At 36.4% G+C, this 25,878-nt stretch overlaps 2 protein-coding genes and 1 pseudogene across 2 annotated transcripts in view; 2 read left to right on the top strand and 1 right to left on the bottom strand.

Annotated features, from left to right (window-relative positions):
- The window catches only part of LOC105053331 (cleavage and polyadenylation specificity factor subunit 3-II), a 41,765-nt gene extending 39,642 nt beyond the window's left edge, over nt 1–2,123 (top strand). The window contains exon 13 of the mRNA XM_073244417.1: nt 745–2,123. Within this exon, the coding sequence (XP_073100518.1) occupies nt 745–1,290 (546 nt within the window). The 3' untranslated portion in view covers nt 1,291–2,123. The remainder of the gene's footprint in view (nt 1–744) is intronic.
- A 3,714-nt stretch (nt 2,124–5,837) lies between these two features.
- LOC140852168 (probable RNA-dependent RNA polymerase 1) lies at nt 5,838–6,962 on the top strand (annotated as a pseudogene).
- LOC109506361 (uncharacterized) lies at nt 6,162–12,916 on the bottom strand. The gene is given in 4 exon segments (XM_073244416.1): nt 6,162–8,395; nt 8,507–8,582; nt 10,624–12,593; nt 12,596–12,916. Coding segments are annotated over 2 exon segments (1,809 nt in total). The 5' UTR covers nt 12,915–12,916; the 3' UTR covers nt 6,162–8,395; nt 8,507–8,582; nt 10,624–11,103.
- Between the last annotated feature and the right edge of the window lie 12,962 nt (nt 12,917–25,878).

The following is a 25,878-nucleotide window of genomic DNA, read 5'->3' as shown; positions in this document are numbered from 1 at the left end:
TATGTTCTTGAGTACTCCTAAACCTTTTGGATTCCTATGGCGAAATTCAAACATTTTGATTCTCCGACAGGCTTCTTTAAATCCCGCATGATTGCCTGCCTGAGGAAAAACCTCCTGTTTCCCTTAATGTTGCCCACATCTTGGCCACTTTGCTAGGTAAACAAAAGCTGACTGTCAGTTCATGACCAGTTATTCTGCGTTTAAAGCTTACCTTTGATCGTATAAAAAAACTGTATTTTCCTCCTCCTTAAATAAGATGTGTAAAGGGTCTATATTTCAGACTTCAGATTTCATAATGCCACCCTCCCAGAACACACACACACACACACACCCAAAAACAAAAAAACCACATATTTGCATAATAACTGCATGAAGAAGAAAATGTATTTTTGGCTCTGTTAAATATTTATAGCTTCCGGATCTCTTTTTTCTTTTCATATATTCATCTCTGTTGAGTTTGTCTCCTGCTGAAAGATTTATTCGGATGATGCATACAAAGTATTACTTTAGGGGTTGAAGAGGTACCATTTTGTTTTTTTTTATTTTTTTTATTTTTTCCTGGACAGTTCTTGTGAAGGACAATTTGGTTCAACTTGGAAAGCTTTTAGCATGTATTAACCATTTCTACTAAAAGGACCTATTCGTAATTTATCTAGTTTGAATCCAAAAATTTAGTTACTCAACCTTTTATTTTCTTCTTATATTCTCTTCAATGCACTCATATTAGTTTTCTGTACACACCAGATCCACCAGCTGTCTTTTAGTCCCCATACGGATGCCAAAGGGATAATGGATCTTGTTGAATTTCTTTCCCCAAAACATGTTATATTAGTGCATGGGGAGAAGCCTAAAATGGCCACACTAAAGGGAAGAATTCAATCTGAATTGGGAATTCAGTGTTATGATCCAGCAAACAACGAGACAGTGCTCATTTCTACAACCCAGAATGTCAAAATTAATGCCACTAAGATGTTTATGAGAAGCTGTTCTCATGTTGACCTCCATAGTGTAACTAAGAGTGCACCTTGCCTTTCAGATTTTAGTTTTGGAGACAGTGGAGCCTCAAATTTGGTGAGAAATGAAAAGGTCGCTGAAGGCATCCTAGTGATGGAGAAAAACAAAACTGCAAAGATTCTCTGTGAAGATGAGTTTCTTCAGACATTGCATGTGAAGGAACACAACGTTCAGTTTCAATACTCTCGCCCTTTAGAAGTGTGCAGGGAACAAGTATCCTGTCAGTCAAGCAGCGGACTGCTGCCGTCTAATGGGAGCTCTCCAGAGAGGTGGTAGACTATACAGTGTTCAATAGCAAACATATCACTGAGCGACGTTCTGCTTCACTTGTTGCTGGCTAAAGGAGAAACTGTGTCAATTGCAAACATACCAGCGATGCTTCTGGCTCTCTCAAGCTAGATTATGTTCTCATTCTAATGAATATTTTCTTACATGACCAGAAAGGGGGAAAACAGTGCGGGTAGATTAGCAATATATGTTGTTTGCTGTACTTGGTTGCCACTCACCAGTTGATGAAAAGCTGATCAGACATCTCAATCATGAGACATGGATTTTAGTGTCTTGAGTTGACTCACTTGGCACATAAGCTGCATAGAAATGACTGGTCTGTGCAGTGAAACCTTTTATATGAACTTAAGCCATGTTACACAGATACTGAACGTTACCGAAAGGTGGAATAATTTATGACAGGAACTTTTACTATGCCGAGGGAATTGAGGGACAGTTCTGTTTCAGCCAATGCGATGGATGATGCCTTTTATGAATTTAATATGACTTTTAGTCATTGGAATGGCTATCAAGTGATGATGCCGAGGCTCAGTTTGTGAGGTTCCAGATTTTGTTCACTTTGTAGACTTGTGAATTCTGTGGATGGAAGTATGTGACACCCCCTTTTACCTCTCATTTGAAAACACCTATTTTGTACCTTGGCAAGTGTGGACAAACTATATAGTCAGGTTGAAATAAGAGGCACATGGACTCGATCGATATATGTATACATTTAATTATGATTAACTCTCATATAAATGCTTTAGCTGAATGATGTGCTAATTCTAATTATTTTAGTCCACTGATGTATAAAGATATGCTGTGCCCAGCAATTTTTCCAATAGTTTCTTTAGTTTCTTTCCTTTTTTGGAAAAAAAAATCTCCCCAAAGCTAAAAAACCAGCAGGAGAATTGGTTTGCGAGGGGTCATAATGGCAAAATTAGGTGTAAAAACAGACATTAAAAAGACATTAAAAAAGATGGTAGACCAGCTAACCATATTTATGACCCCCTTGTGCTAATGGTGCTAATGTGGCATCCGGCAGTCTTAATTCCCCATGCCATGGTTTTTTACAAATCTATTGTGCGGCATGTCGGCTCCCCTATTTTCTGAAGTGAAGCAGCAGACTGTTGACTCAAGGTATTAGAATGAGCAAACTTCATGCAAACGTTAGCATCATTGTTACACCTAAAAATTTGTAGAAATGATCAAGTCATATATTTTGAATTTGGAATCACAGTTGGACTCAGAGCCTGAGGTTGGCAATTTATGATTTTGAGGTACGTGAATTTTAATTTGGTATAAATGAGTTTGGAGTGTACAAAAGTAACCATTTATTAAATATGTTAAGTATAGGTTCAGAATGCTGACCTATCTAATCTATTTCAACCTGTTTAACAATTGGGTAAAATCAACAAAGTTATAAGCTGACCGGTCTAAATCTTCAAAGACTTGTTGAACTTGTAATCCCAGGCTGGACACAGTCCAACTTGTTTATTAATTGGGTTGTGCATGGCAGGTCGGATTGTATGTTTAATAAACAAGTTGGGATCAAGTTTGGATTTTTGACTGTCTAATAAATAGGCTAGATTAGGCTAACAGGCTTTTCATAATGCCTATGCCTCAACCTGACCTGAATCCAATCAAACATTAATGACAGCCACCTTCGCTCTAGCCTAGATCGCTTGCACCCAACCTCGAATGATTTATTGTCTAAATTAATTCATATATTTTGTAGATTTCTAGCTCCCATATTAAGAATGTAAAAATAAACAATGTTATTAACCTCGCATGAAAATATGTGATAAGATATATAAATTGTATATTATCATTGATCATGATTTACATATGTCAAAACATGGATAGATTTAAACATAAGGATTTTTTGACAACTAGATCATAGTGAAATATAGTATCATTTTATTGAAACTGTTCATTCTTTTCAACCAATTGATGCTTAGGTTTAGAAAAATCACCAAACCACATAGTTTTTTGATTTTAACATATTTTTCAATATATATTTTGATTAAGTATTTGGACCTTTAATTTGAATGTGCCATCATTGATTTTGAATTTTAATCTTTTGTAAAAAATTTAATATTTAATATATAGCCTATATCTCTCCCTCTCTCTCTCTCTCTCTAAATATTGCTTTTATTGTTTGATGATTTTTGTTGAGCTTCACCAGATGTTGCACCAATTATTTCATTCAACATGTGAGCAATTCCGCTTACAGAGCACAGTGAGACGTTTGTTGCAGAAATTTTTAAATTTGTTACGTAGATTATGTGAACAGCTTGTTCGATTTGTTACTGTAGTTATAGTTTTCATAAAATCAACAGGGGTTTTTAAGTCCCGGTTCAGAGATTCATTTATTCCGAAATACATGGATGGTAGTTCCCACTTAATAATGTCTTGTTTCACAACATACAGAGAGCCTGTGATACAGAATAAATTATGTCCTATATAGTATGCACCGTATGGCCATACATGCCGCCAAGTACTACCACTTGTTTTGTGGATCCCATTCATCAAGAATTCATCTTAGTAATCGCTACTGTGATTGGCAGCATATACTGCCATCTGTATACCATGTAGGATATAATGTCTCGTGATTTAGAACTACATCTCTCCAATTTGTGATGATAATATCAATTTATTTTAAAAATTTATAAATAATATCAAAATTAAATATATGAATAGAACAATTCCAAATCATCCAAAAATAGGTGCTATAAGACGATGCGACCAGTTAAAATTTTTTTTCAAAAGTTGCAACATATGTTTAATAGTTATAGTTAGACACACGCTATAACTATCAAAACCATCAAAAATAGAAAAATCCTCGTACTAGGATTTTCTAATGATGGACCCTCCAATGTTTAAGTTAAGCTTTCTGAGTTTTTGAAGAAGATGAGAGGTGGTGCTCAGTATGAAATGTAGAAAGTTAGTGTAAGGGAGTGGAAATTGAAAGATAGAAGATGCCGTGTAAAGAACGGAGATCATGAGTAGAGTCAAGAGAACTTAAAGTTTTATAAAGGGGTCATATTCCAATTCATATAGAATTAAGCTCTGAGAAAAGATATGCGAAGTAAATGTTTACCTATCTAAAGGATCTCTAAAAGTAGAATTTTATAGATGAAGACGGATACCCATCGTCTTCAAGAATGCGCGCCAAATGTCAGAGAGCAACGGCCGTGGAGACGTGCATCGATTATTAAGGAATAACAACTCATATGTTTCAATATTGTTGAGATTACATATCTTAATTGATAGAGAAGGAAATGAAGCTGTGAGCAAACAGACCGCTTGTCATTTTACAGGCAGAAGATTCTAAAACTTCTTCACTATGATCATAAAATACCAAATAACAGAGACTAAATGATTGTTCCACAACCTTCTATCAAAGACACATGTTGGACTATCATTGGATTGCCAATGCCACGGTGAATAATCCATCCTACGACGTATCAACCTCAACTGAATGTCTTAACTTCCTTTATTGCTACTTGAATCGGTGAGAATCCTTCTCTTATGCATCCAGTTTATCTATTTTTAGTAGCAGGAATTTGAGAACCTGAAATATTATTATGATTTCCTTTATTGGCTTCTCAAAGGCGGGTATTCCACTTGCTCTTATTCTAGAGACATGTATTTCGCATGCCCTAATTTTCTATTCATTAATCTTATATTTAACAAGATCCTTAAATTATCTTTTATTTTCACTGGTTCTTTTTAAACATGGATTGCGCATGCAAAGAGGCATGCTCTGCCACTTTTCTGAAGATGTAGATAAATTTATTCATGTTCCTCGGTGAGGATTGAAGGAAAATGTATTCAACAGATTTGCAAACGCGATCTCATTCCGCAGGAAATGAACTGCATACTGCACTCCATGGAAGAACACCATCAATAATTTTGCAAAGAAATACCCCACTTGTAGATGAAAAACATGCTTAATATCATTTGATTGAATAGTTGCCTCAGCTCCTTGTTGTTTGAAGAAAATCTCCCCTTCAATTGATCTTTTTTTACGAAAAACAGACATGAGATAACAAATCAAGTCTTCCCCTAAAATTTCGAATAGCTGTTCCGAATTCAAGTTGATTATGTTTCGCTTCTTCCTCGAAAAAAGACGATCAAACAATTCCCAATTATGATCCTTACGAATCGGATCATCCGTATAGGATAAAAAAAAAAACTCCAGATATTTGCTATCTTTCTCTTTGAATGAGATCTCAATTCCAGCTACGGTTTCATTAGATATCTTACAACTAGAATCCCTCTTTTTTCCGATCCGGTTCCTCCACCACCGCGAACTCCGATTAGATTCAGGCATGATACACTTTTTATTTATTGGGAGAACCCAAATACTCTCTTGCGGATCCATGAAACAACTCTCGAAAATTTTTTTCCCTTTTGGAAGATACAGGAGCGAAACGATCAACCTATTGATATTGAAACTGCATACTGCACTCCATGGAAGAACACCATCAATACTGAAAAATGGCACAAGAAAATGGAAGAGTAGCTGCAGCAGGTATTCCACTATGAATATGGCTAAACATGCTGCTAGGTTGGGCCAATGTTTCAGTTCCATCCACAAACTTTTAACTGTGCAGAAGCATGAAGTTGATGAAATTTCCTGATGTAAAAAATGAAAAAAAAAAAAAATATATATATATATATATATATATATATATATTTTTATTTTATTTTTTTTTTTTTTTTCTGATGGAATTGGGAAAATATCTGCTGAATTTGCAAGGAGAGTGGCAGTAAAATGTGAGTCAAAGAATCCTACCTCATCTGCCTTCAAAAATAGATATAGTTATAAAGTGTGATTGTTGTTGATCCAACATCATCAAAGAAGATATGTATGCAAGAAAGCATGTGCAAGTACAGATCCATAACATAAAACTGGATGTCCTTGCATGCAACAAGTATCAGCCTGTTTTGATTACTCTTCCTTCAACATTGAGAGTTAGGGACAGGATTTATATGTGAAGCAAGAAGAAGCTATAAATTAATTGGACAAGATTTTAACTTATCCAGAAAGGGCACAGGGAGAATTAATGTCCCCAGGAGAAACAACCAACATTCTCAAAGAATATCTACTGTGGTTACAAGTATGATGCCGAACCTTTCCTTTCAATGCTGCTCCAAACATTTAGGGCATTAAGGCTGTTGTAACTGAGAATAAAGTCAACGACATTTGTTCCAGAAGGCAGAGAAATGATGGGATGCATGGATGAAATGGAGACTTTGGAATATGGGCAGCTATTTGTTCAAGCTTCCTGAACGGGAAAAATGCTTTTCCATAATAATGGTCTCTTTTGGTCGAAGTGAATCAGACCACTGTACTGTTGTACTGAAGGGGAAAGTTGGTGTTGCCAAAAACCCCTGCCTCAACCCTGGTGACATCTGTGTCTTATCAGCTGTTGATGTTCCAGATCTGCACCATACGGTTGACTGTGCTGTTTGTCCACATAAAGGGGTGCAATTACACTTAGAATTTGCATTTGAAGGTTGCTTTCAACCTATGAGCCACTTTAGTCCACAACTCTCTCTTCCATATTTAGTTTGCTTCAAACTTTGGTTCTGTTGGTAGTGTAGAATTTTCTAACTTGAACTGCATATGAGTGCATGGTAACATTGATACAGATGTGTTGAGCTTTTGACTGTAAATTATGTATGGATATCTTGTGTTGAGCTGATATACCTTTCCTAGTTGCTGATTCTCATTGTTTTTTAATGCACCAAAAAATGATCCTTTCACAGTGAAATGGTCTGTGGATGTATCAAGTTAAAGAAATAATTACAAGTTTACAACTATATTGCACTCAGAAATATATGATACCAGATGGTAAATTTGCACTCTCGATCAAGGAAGCAAGAAAACCTTCCACAAATGGGCCGTACAATTCTAAATGCTTCTCATAATTGGAACTTGTGGGAACCAGGATTAAAATGCTGGAAGATTTTATTCATTTGAGAGATCCATCCAAATTCTTGCATTAACCATGGATATACTTGTGTTAAAATTCAAAGAGATGTATAGTTGTGTATGCTACCAGCATATGAAAGTGTTGATTGATGAAAAGAGGACAAAAATAAATGTTAAATTTAATGGAGAAATGCTGGGAGAATAGCAAACAAAAATATTTATAAAAAAAGTAGCTTCACGACGAAGATAAGATCCTGAAGTTAGAATGTGGGGATGCCTGTAGCCTGGAAAAGAGGTTCGATTTTTTCTTCTTGTTAACAGAGGATACTCTAATATGCTATCAAAATTTTGATGTTGGATAGTCATGTTCTAGTTCAACCTTATAGTTTCAGGATTGTTCATTACTGTATTATTGCCATGATAGACATGCCATATACATGGCTAGAAAGACAGATATTCTGTATTCAAAAGAAATAGGTTTGTTTGTGCATACCTTATGATCCTTATTGTAAAATGACTGCTGGTAGAGGGCAAATACATTGCATGCGAGAGGAAAGAAAGGAGATGCAATGTGAAATAAATGTTGGAAGACAATATAAATTGTTGTTTGGAATTTGCTAGAAGAAACAACAACCAGAAATTGATTACAAACAGTTATCTGGCATATAGATAGCTTGTAAATTTCTCATTTCAACAATAGAAAAGAAAATTCTGCATTCTTGTATTTTATGCGACAACCGCTGTGTACAAGTATAAAACATAATGACTGACTTTGTTTGTTCTCTAAAATGGCAAGTAGATTAATAAAATGGATTAAAAAAAAAAAAAAACTAGAGATGAGAACAAGTTCAAAAATATTTACTGAAACATCCCATCCATGTGATGGAAAAAAGGTAGCAACATGCTAGTAATATAGTCTGATGAAGTTTATTTTGGACAATGATTACGGTTGAAAATGTAGGCAGGCAGCAATCATAAGCTCAATATTAGCATAATCAAAATGAACAGTAGTTTTATTCAGAAATAAACAAAACTAACAACATGCTGCACCTTGTAAAATAAAAGCACCAAGTGCCCTTATTGACAATACAACACAAGGATCTCCAGCTTCAGAGAATCATCTTACTGAAGTTCATTTAATCCAGAGAAAAGCACCAATTCTAAAACCTGAAACGAATTTAAAGGAGAGATAAAACTAAATCAAACATTTCATACAGAGACAACCTAGATTTTCCACATGATCATGAGCAAATGGCCAACTTGAGATGTAGTTCATACTTTACAATTTTTCATATTTGAGGATGACATGGAAGGCATGCCATTCACTTCTTTTCCATCTTCATGTAGGTGAAGACTGCAGAAACAAATATTTACAATATATAACACTGAGAACACCAAGCAAGTCACAGAATTTAGCGAAATACAAAAAATACACAATGGATGCATATGATACCAAAATGCTTGGTAAACTCATTCTTTCTGGAACCAGTATTTATATTAATCACCATTTCAAAATTACCAATAGAAATAATCAGATATCAATCACGGGGGATGTCAACAATTCTTGGTGTAGCTAGGAAGCATATATGCCGGTGCGCGGTACCGGTACTTTATGGTACGGATACGTCAATAAGGCAAAAATTGAAAAAATCACGATACGGATACAGTGAAATATTTTATATTTTTATTAATATTTAAATATATATAATATTTCAATATTAATAAAAATATATGAAAAAATTAAATTATATATATAATATTTCAATATTAATAAAATTAAGTTATCAAATCTCAACTAAATTTATAAGCGTCATCATAAAAAACAAACAACACTTGCAATTAAAGGAAAAAAAAAACTAACAATCTAAATAAGTAGAAGAAATCAAAATAGTAAATCTTGTTAATCAAGTAATAATAGTTTCAGCTGCTTCATTCCCTGCATCATCAGCGAAAAACTTCTTCTCCACATCTGGTTCATTAAAGGACAAACTTGCAATCTCAAGAATGCAGAGATAGAAATATCAGTGCCGTATCGAAAATATACCCGCACCGAAAATGTATCCGATGCTAGTACATGCCTGAAATAGGAGTACTTGTGCTTCATAATGGTGCAGATATCTGGTTTTAACAGTGAAAATACCTATAGTTGTATATAACAAAGGCCAGATAACTTCAACCTAGAAAATTTTCAAACTAAAACATCACAATTTCTAGATCTAATAAAGTTCAAAATGTTTTATCACAATTTTCTGTGAAATTAAAATTTCCATATGGTATCTCAAATGAATTTAAGATTGATGATCAAACTTAGACTCAATAACCATGCATTTTTCAAATGAGATGGTTTCTTGCTGATACCATAGACCTCAAAGCAACCTATGCTTACACAAAAAGTCAAATACCACACAAAATACTGCACATATTAAATCTACAAAAGACCAAGTGACATAAAACTTTGATTTTCATTGGTCAAACACTTTGCACATCAATAGATCCTCTCAAATGAGTGGAGGGTTCCATCATTCCTAACTTTGATCTCCGAATTAGTGCACTTCATCAATAGTTTGTTTCACTGTATTTCATATTTCGATGACTGCCATGTCTAGTACAAAAGCATGCTCGACATTGCAGAGATGTAGATGATAATTTGCTAACTCATTCTTTTCTTAACAAAACTGTTTTATTGCACTGGCTCAAAACAATGATTTTACATAGAAAAAGTTTTTTTGGTACGCACCAGCATATGTTATCCCTCTACTCCTTTTGGTGTTAAAACTGGTAATATCCCCAAAAGTTATTTCAAAGAAGAACAAAAACATGCATACATGGTGTTTACAGTTCAATGTTCCACATATTTCATGACAGTCTAGACAACTTAAAAATTAGATAATGTTTGTCTCATAAAATGATGGCACACTCTTTATACATCACATAGTGGTAGTTCGAGGTCAGAAGTTAAGAATAATCATCCATGGAAGAGAGTTCAAAATATGCAGGGTGAATCCATTACCTTAACCTTGGGTCGCGAGTTGCAAGATTTATCCTATCAATTAGGTGCTAGCTTTATGGAAATAAGTATGATCCACATCTAAGGGTATTTTCCAATTAGTGTCAACCCTATCTACATTGCTTTCAAATTTCAAGCCAAGGTATTAGGTAAAGAAGTGGTCTGCAAGGAAATGACCAGTTAACAAGAAGAAACCTAAGTACAGGTATAAATTCTAAGCTCAAGTATTCTGAAAGAATGCTTAGTACATGAAATGAGCCTACATACATAAAAAGGAAATATATGGATCAAAGACGTTAATCAACAAATAATGATGGAGAAACAAATGCAGTCAGTCAACATCTTGATTGAATTGTTCATTCAGCAATTAAAAGATAAAAGGACTTACACAGAATCATGGACATGGCACTTGGAACTAAATGAACCAAATGGTGAGGGAAGATCACAAGAAGATGTGCCAGATGGAAGTCCAGACCGTCCAGTCTCTTATATATGGACATCACAAAAATGATAAATTGATGTCCATAAGTTACAAAGAGACTCCAATTCACATGCAATTTTCAAAGCCTTGAAGAGGTAACAAATGAAAATCTTCAAGAGTAAGAACACCTTTAAGAAGGTTAGTACCTAATGTATCCAAGGTTTTAAATCCCGTAGAATGGGGCTATTCCAATTTTCTCATGGAACGGAACACGTCGCCGTCCCGCTCCGTCCCGACACTTAGAACAGAGGAAGTCCCAAGACGTCCCGATCGGGATGCCGGGATGCTAGCGGGACGGCCTGTCCCAATATATGGGATGGTACCCCGTCCCGATGTCCCACGGGACGTCTCACTGAGACCTGAATCCCTGAATGTATCACCATGTCACTATTTATTTTGGTGGCTCCTAGGTTTTCTGACTAATTCATTGATCAATGAGGTATAAACTGCAAAATCTGAAACCATTCCCTTTTCACCCCTTAACTCCTCCTGATTCTCAACTTCTCCATGCTTGCAGTGCCCCTCTAAAAGAATATTGTAAGTGACATCGTCCGGGGTAACTCTCAGATTAAGCATCGCATTCAAGAGCATGTTAGCATTCTTCATCTGTCCAAGCTTGCAAAGCCCATTCATGATCACATTATATGTGATGACCCCTGGCTTATGACCCTTACTCTGCATCTCCTTTAACAACTTAAAACCTGTCTTAACTTCCCCCTTCTTACAAAATGCATCAATTACCATAGTATATGTCACCTCGTTGGGGACCATACCAGCCCTCACCATCTCATGTAGTGTCCTCTCTGCATCCACCACCCACCCCTCTCTACTCAACCCTGAAATAAGTGCTGTGTAGGTCACATCATCTAACTCGATCCCTTCAGCCATCATTCTCCTTTTAACCTCAATTGCCAACTCCAGATGTCCCTCCTTGCAACACCCATCAATTAGAGTAGTGTAAGTCACTTTGTCAGGCTTCAAACCTCTTCCCCTCATTTCCTCCACAACCAGCTTCGCCTCCCTCAAATCCCCAGCCTTGCAGAGGCAATTCACAAGAGCATTAAAAGTAACCAAATCCGGTTGAATACCTTTCCTACACATCTCTCTAAAAATCTCCATCCCAGCCACAACCTTGCCATCTTTACAGTGCCCATCAATCATCGTGGTGAATGTAACTGCATTGGGAACCAACCCTCTAGAGCACATTTCATCGAACAACAGGTTGGCATCCTCCAACCTGCTGGCTTTACACAACCCCCTGATCAAAACACTGTACGTAAAAACATCAGGATGGACCCCAGCTTCCATCATCCGTCTCTTCAAATCAAATCCAGCTTCCAAGTCGCCAACTTTACAGTACCCATTGATGAGAGTATTGAAGCTGACGGCACTGGGCACAGTTTTAAACCTCCGAATCTCATCCAAAATCGAATGGGCCTCCCTGACCTTACCCTCCTTGCAGAGAGAGTGCATCAGCACGTTGAAAGTTTGCAGCTTGGGAGGGAATCCGGCGGCAAGGATCTCCAAGTAGAAGGCCCAGGCGGCGGCGGGGGAGTCGGACCTCATGAGCTGGCGAAGGAGGCGAGCGGAGGAACGGAAAGGGAGGGGGAGGCGGTGCCGGAGAGCAAGGCGGAGACAGTGGATTGCGTCGGAGACGAGGCCGGCGTCGGCGTACTCGAGGGCGAGGGAGTCGAGGAGGGAAGGGTGAGGGGGGCGGGGGGCGGCGGCCTGGAGGGCGACGGAGAAGAGGGCAGGGGCGGAGTGGCGGCCGCGGCGGGCGACGAGGAGACGGAGGAGAGGGCGGGCGAGGGAGGGGAGGCGGCGGCGGTGGAGGAGGTGGGCCATGGCGAGATAGGAGAGGGGGGTGTGGCGAAAGGGGGGCGGGAGGAGAGCCAGTGGAAGAAGGAGAGGAGGGAGGAAGGGGGGAGGGAGATGGGGTTGAGGGAGAGGAGGGAGACGAAGAGGGCGGGGGTGAGGGAGGGGAGAAGGGATTTGAGGGAGGAGTCGAAGGGGGTTTTGTCGGAGTCGGCGATGGCGCGGGAGATGGTGAGGAGGAGGGGGTCGGAAGGTTGGGGAGAGGGAGGGGAGAACCATGGGGAAGGCGTGGAGGAAGAGGTGGAGAGGGGGTTCGAGTGGAGGTGGAGGAGGGAGAGCGAAGGTGGGAGGTTGGGGGTAGGCCTTCTTGCGTCAGTGTGCATGGCTTTGCCCGGGAGTTGGCCCATCTGATTTGATTTGATTTGATTAATACCATTGCACTCGCGAAAAAAAAAATTTAAAAACTAATTAAATATGCAATAGAGCAAATTATTTATATATTCTGCCAATTTTATTTTTAGTTTAATGATTCTATACGGTTCTGAGATCCATCAAGCATCCAATGTCATTAAAATGTTATCATAAAGAGCAATTTTACATTCACTTTAATGGCTTAGTTGTCGAAAAAAATGCTTGTCCATGAGTAGAGATTTGCAAAACATATTTTTCTAAAATTCATATGAATGTTGAGTTGCACTTCACGAGGAAAAATATATATATATATTGAAGTATGTAGCAAATGTAGAAGGAGCTAGCTTTAAAGGTAAACACTAAAAAGAAAAAAAAAATAAAATAAAGTTGATGCTTAAGAGATGAATCACTTCAATTGTTCGCTAATAGTAAAGATTAGAGAATGTTTGCCATGAAGATCCATGGATAAACCTTTTCATTAGTCCAAAAATTATCATTTGCTATTCATAACTTTCTAAATATTTTTAGTATGGAATAAATTAAGGAAATATCCATCCAATGCAAATTATCAAGGTTATTTGGATACTTGTGGATGCACCGCTTAAGACTTGAACTCAATATTTGCCTCCAAAAGGTCCTAGAGGTGGCAAACGGTCTATCGCACATTTCACCATCTAAAGAAAGATGATACCAACTAGCTTTTATCACGTTGACTTAAATGTAATCAATTTGTGTTATATTGTAGCCAAGCATCATAAAAAATAATATTAGATTGAAGCTCCAATACAACTTACTCTTTTACACCGATGCACTAAAAATTCTTTTCTTTCGCAAATATAAGGGCAATGTAAGTGCCAAAGTCATTGCAACTTCTATTGGTTCCTTTTATACTATCGGAATCTTCATCATGGCATCTTTGAACCCTCACATTTGTATCGTATAACTTCAAATCCAACTTAATTTGCAAACCCACCAGAGTTTCTTATCAATATGTCTCATAAATAATAAAATTTTATAAGTAAATAATGCAAAGCCCTTGGAGCACTAGAAATGTAAGTTGGTGGTAGAGAGTATTAACGTGAGCCCACTTTTTAATCATGGAATTGATAATTAAAGAACCTAAGCAACAAATTTTTGTCTCGAGGAAAAAAAACAGTCAACGTAGATCAAATACATGCAAAAGTATATTATGCCAAATTAAATTGATCTTGTTCTAAATATCCTCAATGCCATGCTTTATTGTATGTTTGTTCTGGCAGATGCTTCAAGGTGCATGGCCCTCAATTCATACTATATTAGGTATGCCTATGAGAAAATTTAAGATTAGTTAATAGATATTAAGTTTAAAGTATTTTAGCCCGGCCATGTCTATATGGCATATTTTTATATCCCATGCCATGCCGATGGCCAAGTTTCATTTATATCAAAACCAAAATGAAATGAAATGAAATGGAATAAACATCGTCAACTAGTTAGTTTTTTTTATTCAAGTTGTTTAATAAAATCAAAAATGGAAAAGAGAGAGAGAGAGAGAGAGAGATTAAAACACAATCCATGGAAAGAATAATAAAAATAGAACATAACATCATTCCTTTCCTTTTTAACTTTTTGAATAAACTGAAAGTAACATCCATTGATAATCCAATAAGAGAGGAGAATAAACAGCAAGGGATGGAGTACTTATGATTAGAAATGAGTAGCAAAAATAGAACCAAGAGGCAAGGCAGTAGATGCTTTCATGTTTGAGGGTATATTTAAAATCAAAGGAATCTCTTTGTTTGAGGCAAGACTAGCTGTTCTAGAGAATGGTCAAATGTATATGCCTACACTATGAACAAATCTAATTTATGCATCCAAATCATTAAAATTCATTTTCTATGATTTGCTGGCAATGCATGAAACACGCATTTGATGGTTATATTTTTGTATTATTTGTTCTAACCACATTCAGATCCTATTAAAAGTTTATATATCACGCATGTTTATTTTTTTGCAAGGCATGAACACATAATTACATATTATAGTTTCATATATTTGATAATGTGATCCATTTTATTCATGCTAAATGATTAAATTTAGGTTATTTATCTTGTTATATTGCCATTTAGCTCATTGGGTTTGGTGTCTAAATCATGGCTAGGTAAACTTACAATTTATACTATATGATTTTTGAACCAATATCTACCGAACAAAAAATTAGATGAACTTACAATTTATACTATATGTTTTTCGAACTAATATCTACCAAATAAAATAACAAAGTCTAGCCTAATTTATTTACTATAATTTGATCCAAGGCTTCACCCCTCAATCTGAAAATGATGGGAGGAGAGAGAAAGAAACTCAAAACTCGAAGGCAAAAGCCTTTAATTTCACAATTACTTCTCAAATTAATTTAAAATATATATATAAAAAGCTATAGAACATCCTCTAGCTTAATAAAGAAAATATTAGCAAGGGTGGAATATTTTAAATTATAAAAAATAAGCTTTAAATTTTGAAATATCTTCTTATGAATTTTATTCGTTGATTTTTTTAAAAAATATGTTTATTCACTTTTAAAATCATAAGTCTTTTTTCAAGTAGCTAGATCCTAAAGAAGGTAATATCTTTATTGAGGATAATTTCTGATTCTTGCATTTCATTGTTCTCCAATAGGAGTATATATAGATTACAAGGTCTAGCTATTGTAGCAATTACAAGAAGAAGGAATATCTCGATTACATACTAAGTAAAGAGAAACCAAATGTAGAATAGCTAAACAAGGAGAAAGACCAAATAGGAGTGCCAGCCAAATATGAATATGTGTTGACTTGCTAAACATAGAAAAGAGCTAAATAAGAGTGCAAGCCAAAATAGAATGTTGGGTTAGAATGAGTGTGTGCTGATACACCCCCTCAAGATGAAGAATCGGGAGCATGAATCTTCAGCTTGTCCCTTAGGAACCTAAAACGGGAGGTACCCAAGGATTTGGTGAGAATATCGGCAAGTTGATCTTGAGTGGAGATGAACTGAACAGATAGTTGATGTCTTGCAACACGTTCACGAACGAAATGAAAATCAATTTCGACATGCTTCGTGCGAGCATGAAAAATAAGATTGGCCGACAGATAAGTGGCCCCAATATTGTCACACCATAGAATCGGGGGACCATGTAAGGGATGGCCAAGTTCCTGAAATAATGACTCAAGCCAGATAAGTTCAGCTGATGCATCTGCTAAGGCTTTATATTCAGACTCTGTGGACGAGCGGGCTACTATTTTCTGTTTACGAGATGCCCAAAAAATGAGGTTGGGGCCGAGAAAGATTGCATAGGCCCCAGTGGAACGCCTATCAGTCCCACTACCCGTCCAATCTGCATCCGAGAAGCTTGGAGAGAGCGAGAGGTGGATCGACGAATGTGTAACCCATGATTAGCTGTAACTTGAAGGTACCGTAAGATGCGTTTGACCATAATCCAGTGATCAGTATTAGGAGACTGCATAAACTGACATACTTTATTCACTGCAAAGGAAATATCCGGACGTGTCAATGTAACATACTAAAGAGCCCTAACAATGGAGCGATACTGTGTGGGGTCCGGATAGGGAGCACCCCCTGAATCAGAATCCTTTGTCATGGCCATTGGGGTCTGAACAGGTTTACAATCAACCATGCCTGCCTTTAAAAGAAGATCTTTAATATAGCAGTTTTGAGATAATAATAATCCAGTAGAGTTCCGAACAACCTCAATTCCTAAGAAAAAATAGAGATCACCAAGATCCTTAATAAAAAATTCTTTAGCAAGCTGTTGAAGGAGAAGAGAGATCTGACTGGAGTCATTGCTGGTTACCAAAATATCATCAACATAGATGAGCACATAGAGGACATGAGACCTCATCCTTAAAATAAATAATGAAGGATCAGTTTTGCTGGCAACAAACCCTAGTCGGAGAAGAAACTGGGAGAGACGGTGAAACCAGGCACGGGGTGCTTATTTTAATCCATATAAAGATTTGTGGAGATGACAGACATAATCTGGATGGTCACGGTCCTCAAACCCTGGCGGTTGGGACATGTAGACTTCTTCTGTTAGGTTGCCATGTAAAAAGGCATTATGAACATCTAATTGCCGGATGGACCAATCTTGAGAGATTGCAATACTTAGAATAGACCGAATGGTGGTAGGTTTGATAACCAGACTGAATATCTCATTGTAGTCGAGGCCAAGTTACTGATGGAACCCTTTAGCAACTAGACGCGCTTTGTAATGCTCGAGAGACCCATCAGCTTTTCTCTTGATCCTGTACATCCATTTACACCCGATCAAATTCTTTTGATAAGATGAACGTGGAACAAGAGATCACGTACCATTACGAATTAAGGCATTAAATTCTTCAGTCATTGCAGCACTCCACTCAGAGTGTTTAGAGGCTTGAGTAAAGCAAGTAGGTTCTATGGTGAGGATAGTGGTGGTGAGGGCAGATGGCTGGTTGGAATGGGATCGAAGTATCATGAAATGTGTACGGGTGGGTTGGGCAGGTGGGTCAGGAGAGGTTTTATCTTGCTGGGAGCTAGTTGTAGGGGAAGGCATAGGAAGGAAAGGTTTTGCTGATGAGGAATTGCAATAGAGGTCAGTAAGTAATCTGGTCCGAACAGGTGCAAAGTCGTTAATGCTAAAAGGGCTTGGAGTGGGATCGGTCATAGGAGAAGGTGTTGAGGCAGATCGAGAAAAGGGGGATGCAGCCGATGATGAGTTGGACAGACGATGCAAAGGAGAATGTGGAATCGATGGAGGAACGGATGGTAGTGGGGTGGCCTCTTGTAGAGGTCGAAGTAATGTAACGCCCCAAGGTGGGGAAGAGGGAGATGATGGTGGTGGATAAGTTAATGAAGACTGAGATTGAAAAGAAAAGGTAGATTCGTCGAAGCGAACGTGCTTAGCGATATATGTACGATTTATTTTTAAATCGAGACATCGATAGGCACTATGAGAGGGACTATAGCCGAGAAACACACACGGTTGAGATCGATATTTCATTTTATGCCGAGTGTAAGGACGAAGAAGAGGATAGCAAAGACATCCAAAAATTCGTAGGAAGGCATAGGATGGTGGTTTGTTGTGAATGAGTTCGAAGGGGATACATCACTAGAGACTTTAGATGGCATCCTATTAATGAGAAAAACAGCCGTTTTAAAGGCATAGTGCCAGTATGACATGGGCACAGATCCATGAGCAAGAAGGGATAGGCCAGTTTTCGTAATATGACGGTGACGACGTTCGACAGCCCCTTGTTGCTCGTGGGTGTGAAGAGCAGCAACACGATGGGTAATGCCAATTTTACGAAAAAATTGAGGAAGAGAGCGAAATTCTCCTCCCCAGTCAGTTTGGATTGATTTAATAGTACGAGAGAAATGCCATTCAACCAAGGCTTGAAATTGTAAGAAAGTAGAGAATACATCAGATTTGCGCATTAATGGATAAAACCAAATATATTTACTTTGATCATCAACAAAAATTATGTAGTAGCGGTGTCCTAACAAAGATGGAGTAGGGAAAGGATCCCAAACATCACTATAAATAAGATCTAATGGAAACTGACTGCGACGATGGGACAGAGGTAAATGCAACTTACTAGACTTGCCTAATTGACATGAGGGACAAAGGGGACGAAGATGTGCAGACTTGCAGGGTAGATTATTGGTCTTCACCATGGAGCGAAGCAAGCGATAATGGGGATGGCCCAAACGGTTATGCCAGCCATCAAGAGTGGTGCTCTCGACTACGTGAACAGATGCAGACAACGGAGAAGGGCTAGAATGAAGAGTGTATAATCCTCCTTTACTCGGATCGGATAACACTATGGTCTTGGTAGTTCGATCCTTCACAAGAAAATGAGAGGGGTGAAATTCAAAAAAAACATTATTGTCTTTTGCAAACTGTTGTACGGAAAGTAAATTTTTAGAAATAGAAGGAACGTGTAAGATGTTAGATAACTGAAAAGAAAGAGAAGAGTAGGGAGAGGAAAAAGAACCATGACCAATATATGATATATGTAATCCCTTACCATTGCCTACATGCACCTGATCAGGACCAATGTACTCATCATAGGAGGACATAGAATGAATGTCAGGAGTGATATGGTGAGATGCTCCTGTATCTGGGTACCAAGTGAGGGCAGTGGAGGGGTGAGGGGTAGGGAGAAGTGGTGGATTAGGGTGACGTTGAGATGGATTTGGATTTGGATATGGTGAATATGAGAAATTGGCATTGGATTGTGGAGAGAAAAGGTATGGATATGGTTGCTGAGGGCGATAGAAGCAGGTGGCATTAGAGTAGTTGTTACGATTGCAAAACGAACACCATTGAGAACCACGGCCACCAGGTGGACCAAAATGACCACGACCTCGACCAAACTTGCCACGTCCTCCATGACCTCGAGTAAAACCACGCCCAATAGAGGGCCTAGGGTCATTATAAGAATGGACGAATTGTTGAGCAGTATTGACGGTAGGATTGGTAGGAGTGGCATCAGCAACAGTTAATTTTCTAAATGCCCGCATGCTTTCATGGCTAAGTAACAGCCCATGAAGTTCAGTGTATGTCGGAGGGTTGTGTCGGTTGAGAATGCCAGGGACCACATCTTGTGGATCATCACATAGAGCACGCAATACATGAAGATTAAATTCGGTTGGCTTGAGGGCATTACCAGAGGCAGCAAGTTCATCAGCCACAGCTTTGGCACGTCGGAGCAGAGAGGTGACGGTCTCATCTGATTTTTGACGTAGATTCTGCAACTCTAGATGCAGAGACATGAGCCTGGTAGGAGATGCTGAACCAAAGGCTTCATGAAGAGTGGTCCAGCACTCAAAACTAGTCTTTTTGTCAAGAAGAAGAGGAACCAAATCTTCAGATAATGAAGCAACAAGAAGGCTTACGAGTTGGGCATCTTGTTGTTGCCAAGCAGTAGCAGCAATCGGATCGGTGGGCTATGGGTGAGAGCCATCAAGGAACCCAAACAGGCCTTGACCCTTTAAGAAGGGAGTAATTTGCTTTCTCCAGATCAAAAAATTGGATGCATTTAATTTGATAGATAGAAAATGCTGTACCGATGGAAAGGTGAGAGGGGTCGTTGTGTTGGGTGGAGGAGGAGAAGAGGGATTGGAGGAGGTGGAGATAGATGAATTGGTGGCCATGAGAGAGCACAGAAGGAGAAAGAAGAAGAGATGCTCGTTGGAGCTTCAAGGCTCTAATACCATAAAGAAGGTAATATCTTTATTGAGGATAATTTCTGATTCTTGCATTTCATTGTTTTCCAATAGGAGTATATATAGATTACAAGGTCTAGCTATTGTAGCAATTACAAGAAGAAGGAATATCTCGATTACATACTAAGTAAAGAGAAACCAAATGTAGAATAGCTAAACAAGGAGAAAGACCAAATAGGAGTGCCAGCCAAATATGAATATGTGTTGACTTGCTAAACATAGAAAAGAGCCAAATAAGAGTGCAAGCCAAAATAGAATGTTGGGTTGGAATGAGTGTGTGCTGATAGATCCAATAAAAACAAAAATCCACTCCATCAACAACAACTTTTAGTTTTCCAAGACAATAAATGGAAATAAATTTATTTTTTTCTTTACTTTTCTTTCCTAATTTAATCATATGATTCCTTACCTCTTTTGATAGTAAACCAATTAAATTATTTATCATTAATTAATATTTAAAACAATGTTTTGATTGTTAAGTTATCGGTTTAGAATCTACATATCTATACATAAATGTTTATATTTTTCAAGTCTTTCTCTCTCATAATAATCAAACTTCCATCATCATATATTATTTAATAGTATATTTTATAATAATTTATATATAAAAAGATGTATTTTTCATAAAATTTAATTTAAATTTATCTTTGTATATTTTGAAATATATATAACATATGGTAAGTATTTATAAAAATGTACAATTTCAGCAATTTAAAGGTCAAATTATATATTATAATTTAGTATAGAAAATTGGAGCAACTTAAATAAATGCAAGATCATCTCTTTCATCTCAAAAAGTAAGAAAAACCTGAACTCTCTATCAATAAAAGGATATATATATATATATATATATATATATATATATATATATATATATATATAGGCAAATGGAAACAAATATATGCAAAGTCCAATATGGCAACATCTTACTTCATAAAAACTTCTAAACTTATAATTTAAAAGGAAAATATATTGGGATCAAATAGTCATATGAGAACCAAGAAAAGGTTTTAGGACGCAGAAAACAAGAGTTGGAAGGTATTTTTGATTCATGTATAAGGCTACCTGAAATAAATTTCAAATTTCATGTAAATTTAGCAATCAATTTACTGACATAAACTTTTGTCATGCATCATCCTGTGTCTACTGCATGATTTTATTTTTATGTTAATTTCAATGCCGATATTAATAAATACAGCTACCTTCCATTACACCATTAAGAAAACAAATATATGTAAGTGAATTAAAAAAGATTTTTTCCTTCTTAGTATAACGTTGCTATCAGTTTTTGTAATCCATTGTAGCTTTCAGATTCTATGACAAATTGCCGCATTTAAGTCATCACATGTTAATTCGAGGAAAGATGAAGATATTGCTGTATATGGGTATTCAAACACCAACACAGTAAGCTTTGTCACTGCAAGGTTGCTAGACTCGGGGTGGATTTTGGGGTGTAAAAAAGAGCTCATAAGAGGTTATTTTGTAATCACAATTGAACTTATCCAAAGCATGGTTAATTTATTAATAATTTTAAAATAATCATAAGAATAATTTTGTAATTTTAGAAGATGACTTAGCATCATATTTTATCATTTAATGAAGTTAAGGGAGCTAGTTGAAAATTTTTAAATTAGGGGAGGATTGGTGAAATAATTTTTTTTATATAATTTTTTTCTCTCTAGTAAACAGGTAATGAATGTTTATAGTCCAAATGTAAGAGAAACACGTGCTTTATGGAGAATATAAGGGACATGTGGACACCCTCTCAACCAATCTTTTTATATTTTCTTCTTCAAGTATCACCATTATCATCATCATTTTTTCCTTTGGATGGAATTTGACGGTCACAAATGCTACTATCTCATTTCGACAAAGTGAACTCTCTCAACCATATTTTTATGTAGGAAATATTTGTAAACTAAGAAATTATTATTTGAAATTGTAAGTGAGAGTTCATGGAAACATATCAAAGAAAATGAGAATTACTCTATTGAATACACATAATGAAGCACTAGAAACTAGCTAGGGAGTCTCTTCATTTTGTGTATTTAGCCTAAGAAGTATTGACTACAATTTTTCTTACAAATATACCAATTATTGAAAAGTATCAAGTCGATCTCTCTCCAATAAAAGCACAAATCACCAAAAATATTAAGCTCAATTGACAAGATTTTCGAGCTTCACATTTAACATATAAATAAGGAAGGTAATCAATTTGCACATCTTTCAACCAAAAATGCTTGTTGGACCACTATGCATAGAGGATACCCACTCATTTATAATAACAAACTAAAATGTTGCGTTAGGGTTCTATAGAAGTATCATTTTCTCATTAAAAGATTCTCGATTGATGTAAGTATGATCTTTTGAGAGAGAGGAGAAAAATAAATAGTAAACTACATTTTTGATAAAATAATACAAAATGATATTACACTAAATCTCCAATTCTACTTATTTTTGTTTGTCGGTGCATATTCAACAAGGTATATCACAATGACAAAGGTTAGCAGCTTCGCAAAATGCATCAACATCTTTACCATACATTTTGGTACAAAAAACTTATACAGTTCGCATTAGAGCAATCCTGGAGCTTCTCTTGTTGATAACAATAATATTGCTCATCTGCTGTTGTTAAACAACCTGTCAAAAAGTTACTAGTTAGTTTATCTTTATTTGTTCTAATTAACAAAACCATTTGATTTTTTTTTTTAATTGATAAGAACATTTGGCCTATGAATTGGTGGTGCGAACAAAGGTTGGGCGTCATTTCTTCCTCATGTAATTGATGAATGCAACTAAATTAAGCAATAAGATTCTTATTTGAAATGCTAAATGCCATACTTGACTTTTGCCTGGGTTGTGTACATTTAGAAATAGCTTACTTCATAATTAATTGATTATCCTAGTTCATGTTCTTGTGAAGGGAAAGAAGATTTTGTTGTATATATTTTGATAGGTGCATGAGGAAACATATCAATAAGCTGAGTGGAGCTTAATCTACAACAAGGTTTACAAAAAAACTTAGGATTCATAGATTTGATTCAGTTATTGGATACATATTTGAATTGTGCATCCTTGTGTCAAATCATATATTAATATTGGCCAAGCCTTTAAATAAAAAAAAACGCTAAGGTTCAATATTTTGTCACCACTGAGTTCATTGATTTCATATAAAAGACAACGAATGGCTATTGAAGACCCAAATGAGACCATGTAAGTCTACTGCACCAGTCCTTGAGTTCCCTATAGAACCAGTGAATTGAGGGGTGACTGAAAAGGGTGATATAATAGTGCTCCTTAAACCAAATATGCACCTTCCTCAAGTAATAATTTCCCTACTTATCTGCCTAAAAAATGAAATAAAAGAAATTAAGGAGCGCATGATATGGGGGGAAGGAGTTTATATTACTTAATCATATAAAATGAAAAGATAGGGAGCAAATAAAAGAGAAATTTCTTACCACTTGATATAAGAAATGCAAACAAAATGAGGAGAGCAACAGAAGATGCCTTCATGTAATGTAAATAAAAACTTTGTTTATGGTGGAAGCACCTGGGTTGGTGAATTTATAGGAATAATTCATAACAAGATATGGTAAAATATTTAAGTTTTTCTAATCTGATTGTTCTTAATGGATGGATAAGCATGGAGACCAATATTTGGCAGTTGTGCACCTTTGAGAAAGGACAGGCTATGCCTTTATATATGTTATATATTTTTTAACCACAGTCAATTATATAATAATAATAATAATAATAATAATAGTTTAATTTCTAGGCACTTTAATCTTAACACGTCGATCTCAATATCAACATGATGGCAACATAATAAGGTACAAATAAAATTAATAAACCCATTACAAAGTACTTTAGATCGCATTTATGGATCGATTTACATAAAATTTCTATTTCCCTTAAAGATATTTTATTTTTTAATTATTTTGAATATATTTATATCAAAAATTAAATGCTCTATTTTTATTGAAAAAAATAAAAAAGAGCAAAATCAATTGATGAGTAGAAGGTAAGCATTTTGCAACTGACTCTCAAGACAATCTCAAAAGGCAACAATCTCAACGAGCCAACCTCTGATATTTCTTTATATAATTATAAGTGATGGACTTAGAATTAAATTTTTATAAATATAGAAGATTTATATCCATCTGGATAAGATGAGCTAACCTCTTGTAGGTAGAAAAGTCAACCTATAGTAGATTAATGAGCTGATGTTGCACAGATCGATAAGCGGACATCACACAAATTGTAGAGCTAATCTAAATAGCTGTCTACACAAAAAGCCAATCCTTACAGCCATCAAAATAAAAAAAGTTCAATGGCCTGTATCAGTCAAGATTTGCACATTAACTACCTATAGTTGACTAATTTACTTTCTTCGTCCGTATCAGAAAAAACTGCTCAAGCTTGAAAGTGGAGGGTAAATAATATGGCCTGAATGATAATCAACATATGGCATATAATTTTAAAAAGATTTGAATGCAACATACATCTTGTAGATTGTTGGTAATATTTAATTATTCAAATTATATATTTTTAATTATTTTTAGAAGATAAAAAAATATCATAAAGTCTGAGGCTCAATCTAAAGCCTGAAGTGTAATCAAGGGCCGGGCTTGGACGGTAGGGAAAGGCCCAGAAGGCCGAGCTGGGCTACGTTTGGGTCTAAATAAATTGTTGACTTGTGGGCAAAGCTCGGCCCAAGTCCAGCCTATGAACAAGACTACCAACAAACACCTGATCGATATGTTATTAAAGTGGCGATTTATGATCTAAAATGTCAAACTGATTGACGATTAATGACCCGCTTTAAGCAGATTTGTCTTTAACATAAACGGATTAATCTGTTTAGATCCATTTATTAAATATGTTTCAGATTCAAATTTTTGATTTGTTTAATTTATTTAATGATCGGAACGCATCATTAGTTGATCCATCTAATCTATTTAAAATTATTTAATTTTTTTAATCTGATTTGATTTATTTAATGAATAAATTATATAAATTTAATTTAATTATTTATTTAATAAATAGATTGGATTCGGATATGAATTTATATTTCAGAGATTATGGCCCGGCTAACCAATTGCCACCCCTATGACTGTTAGCAAGGGGCCTGGGGCAACCGTTTCGGCTGGCTTGGCGAGCTTTCCGTCCGTGCAGTAGCCGAGTTTTTCTTTTATGTTTGCGATACCCGCTGGCCTCGTTAACATCTACCCAGCCTAACAAACCTAAGCTAATGGTTAATGACTTAATATATCCCCTATCAATCAGGAGGAGAAGAAAAACAAAAACATTATTATTATCTATGTCCACAGACCCAGCAAAAACAGAGATCCCCAACCTCTTATATACAGCAAACAACTTCTTCCACTCACCATTAAGTCCAGCTGGCATGTCTTCAGTTCATGTGGGGCCCAATAGGATCACAATTCAACAGTTCCATTGGTTGAAAAGGCTGTTCGCTGATCCCAAACGCACTGCCGAGGCTCACCGAACTGGGTAAACCAACAAGTCAAAACCCCTGAAAACATAAACGAATTAGCAACAACAAATTCTACAAACATCCTAACTTTCATATGTTGTTTAACATCAAATCCGTAACAAACGAATCCCAAACGAAACATAGAATCCGTCAACATACAATCGTCGAGATTATTACACATCCAAAAT

The sequence above is a fragment of the Elaeis guineensis genome, chromosome 10 (assembly GCF_000442705.2).
Source record: "Elaeis guineensis isolate ETL-2024a chromosome 10, EG11, whole genome shotgun sequence".
In the NCBI taxonomy this organism is placed as follows: domain Eukaryota; kingdom Viridiplantae; phylum Streptophyta; class Magnoliopsida; order Arecales; family Arecaceae; genus Elaeis; species Elaeis guineensis.
The sequence above is the reverse complement of the archived record's forward strand: the minus strand, read 5'-3'. Positions and strand labels throughout refer to the sequence as shown.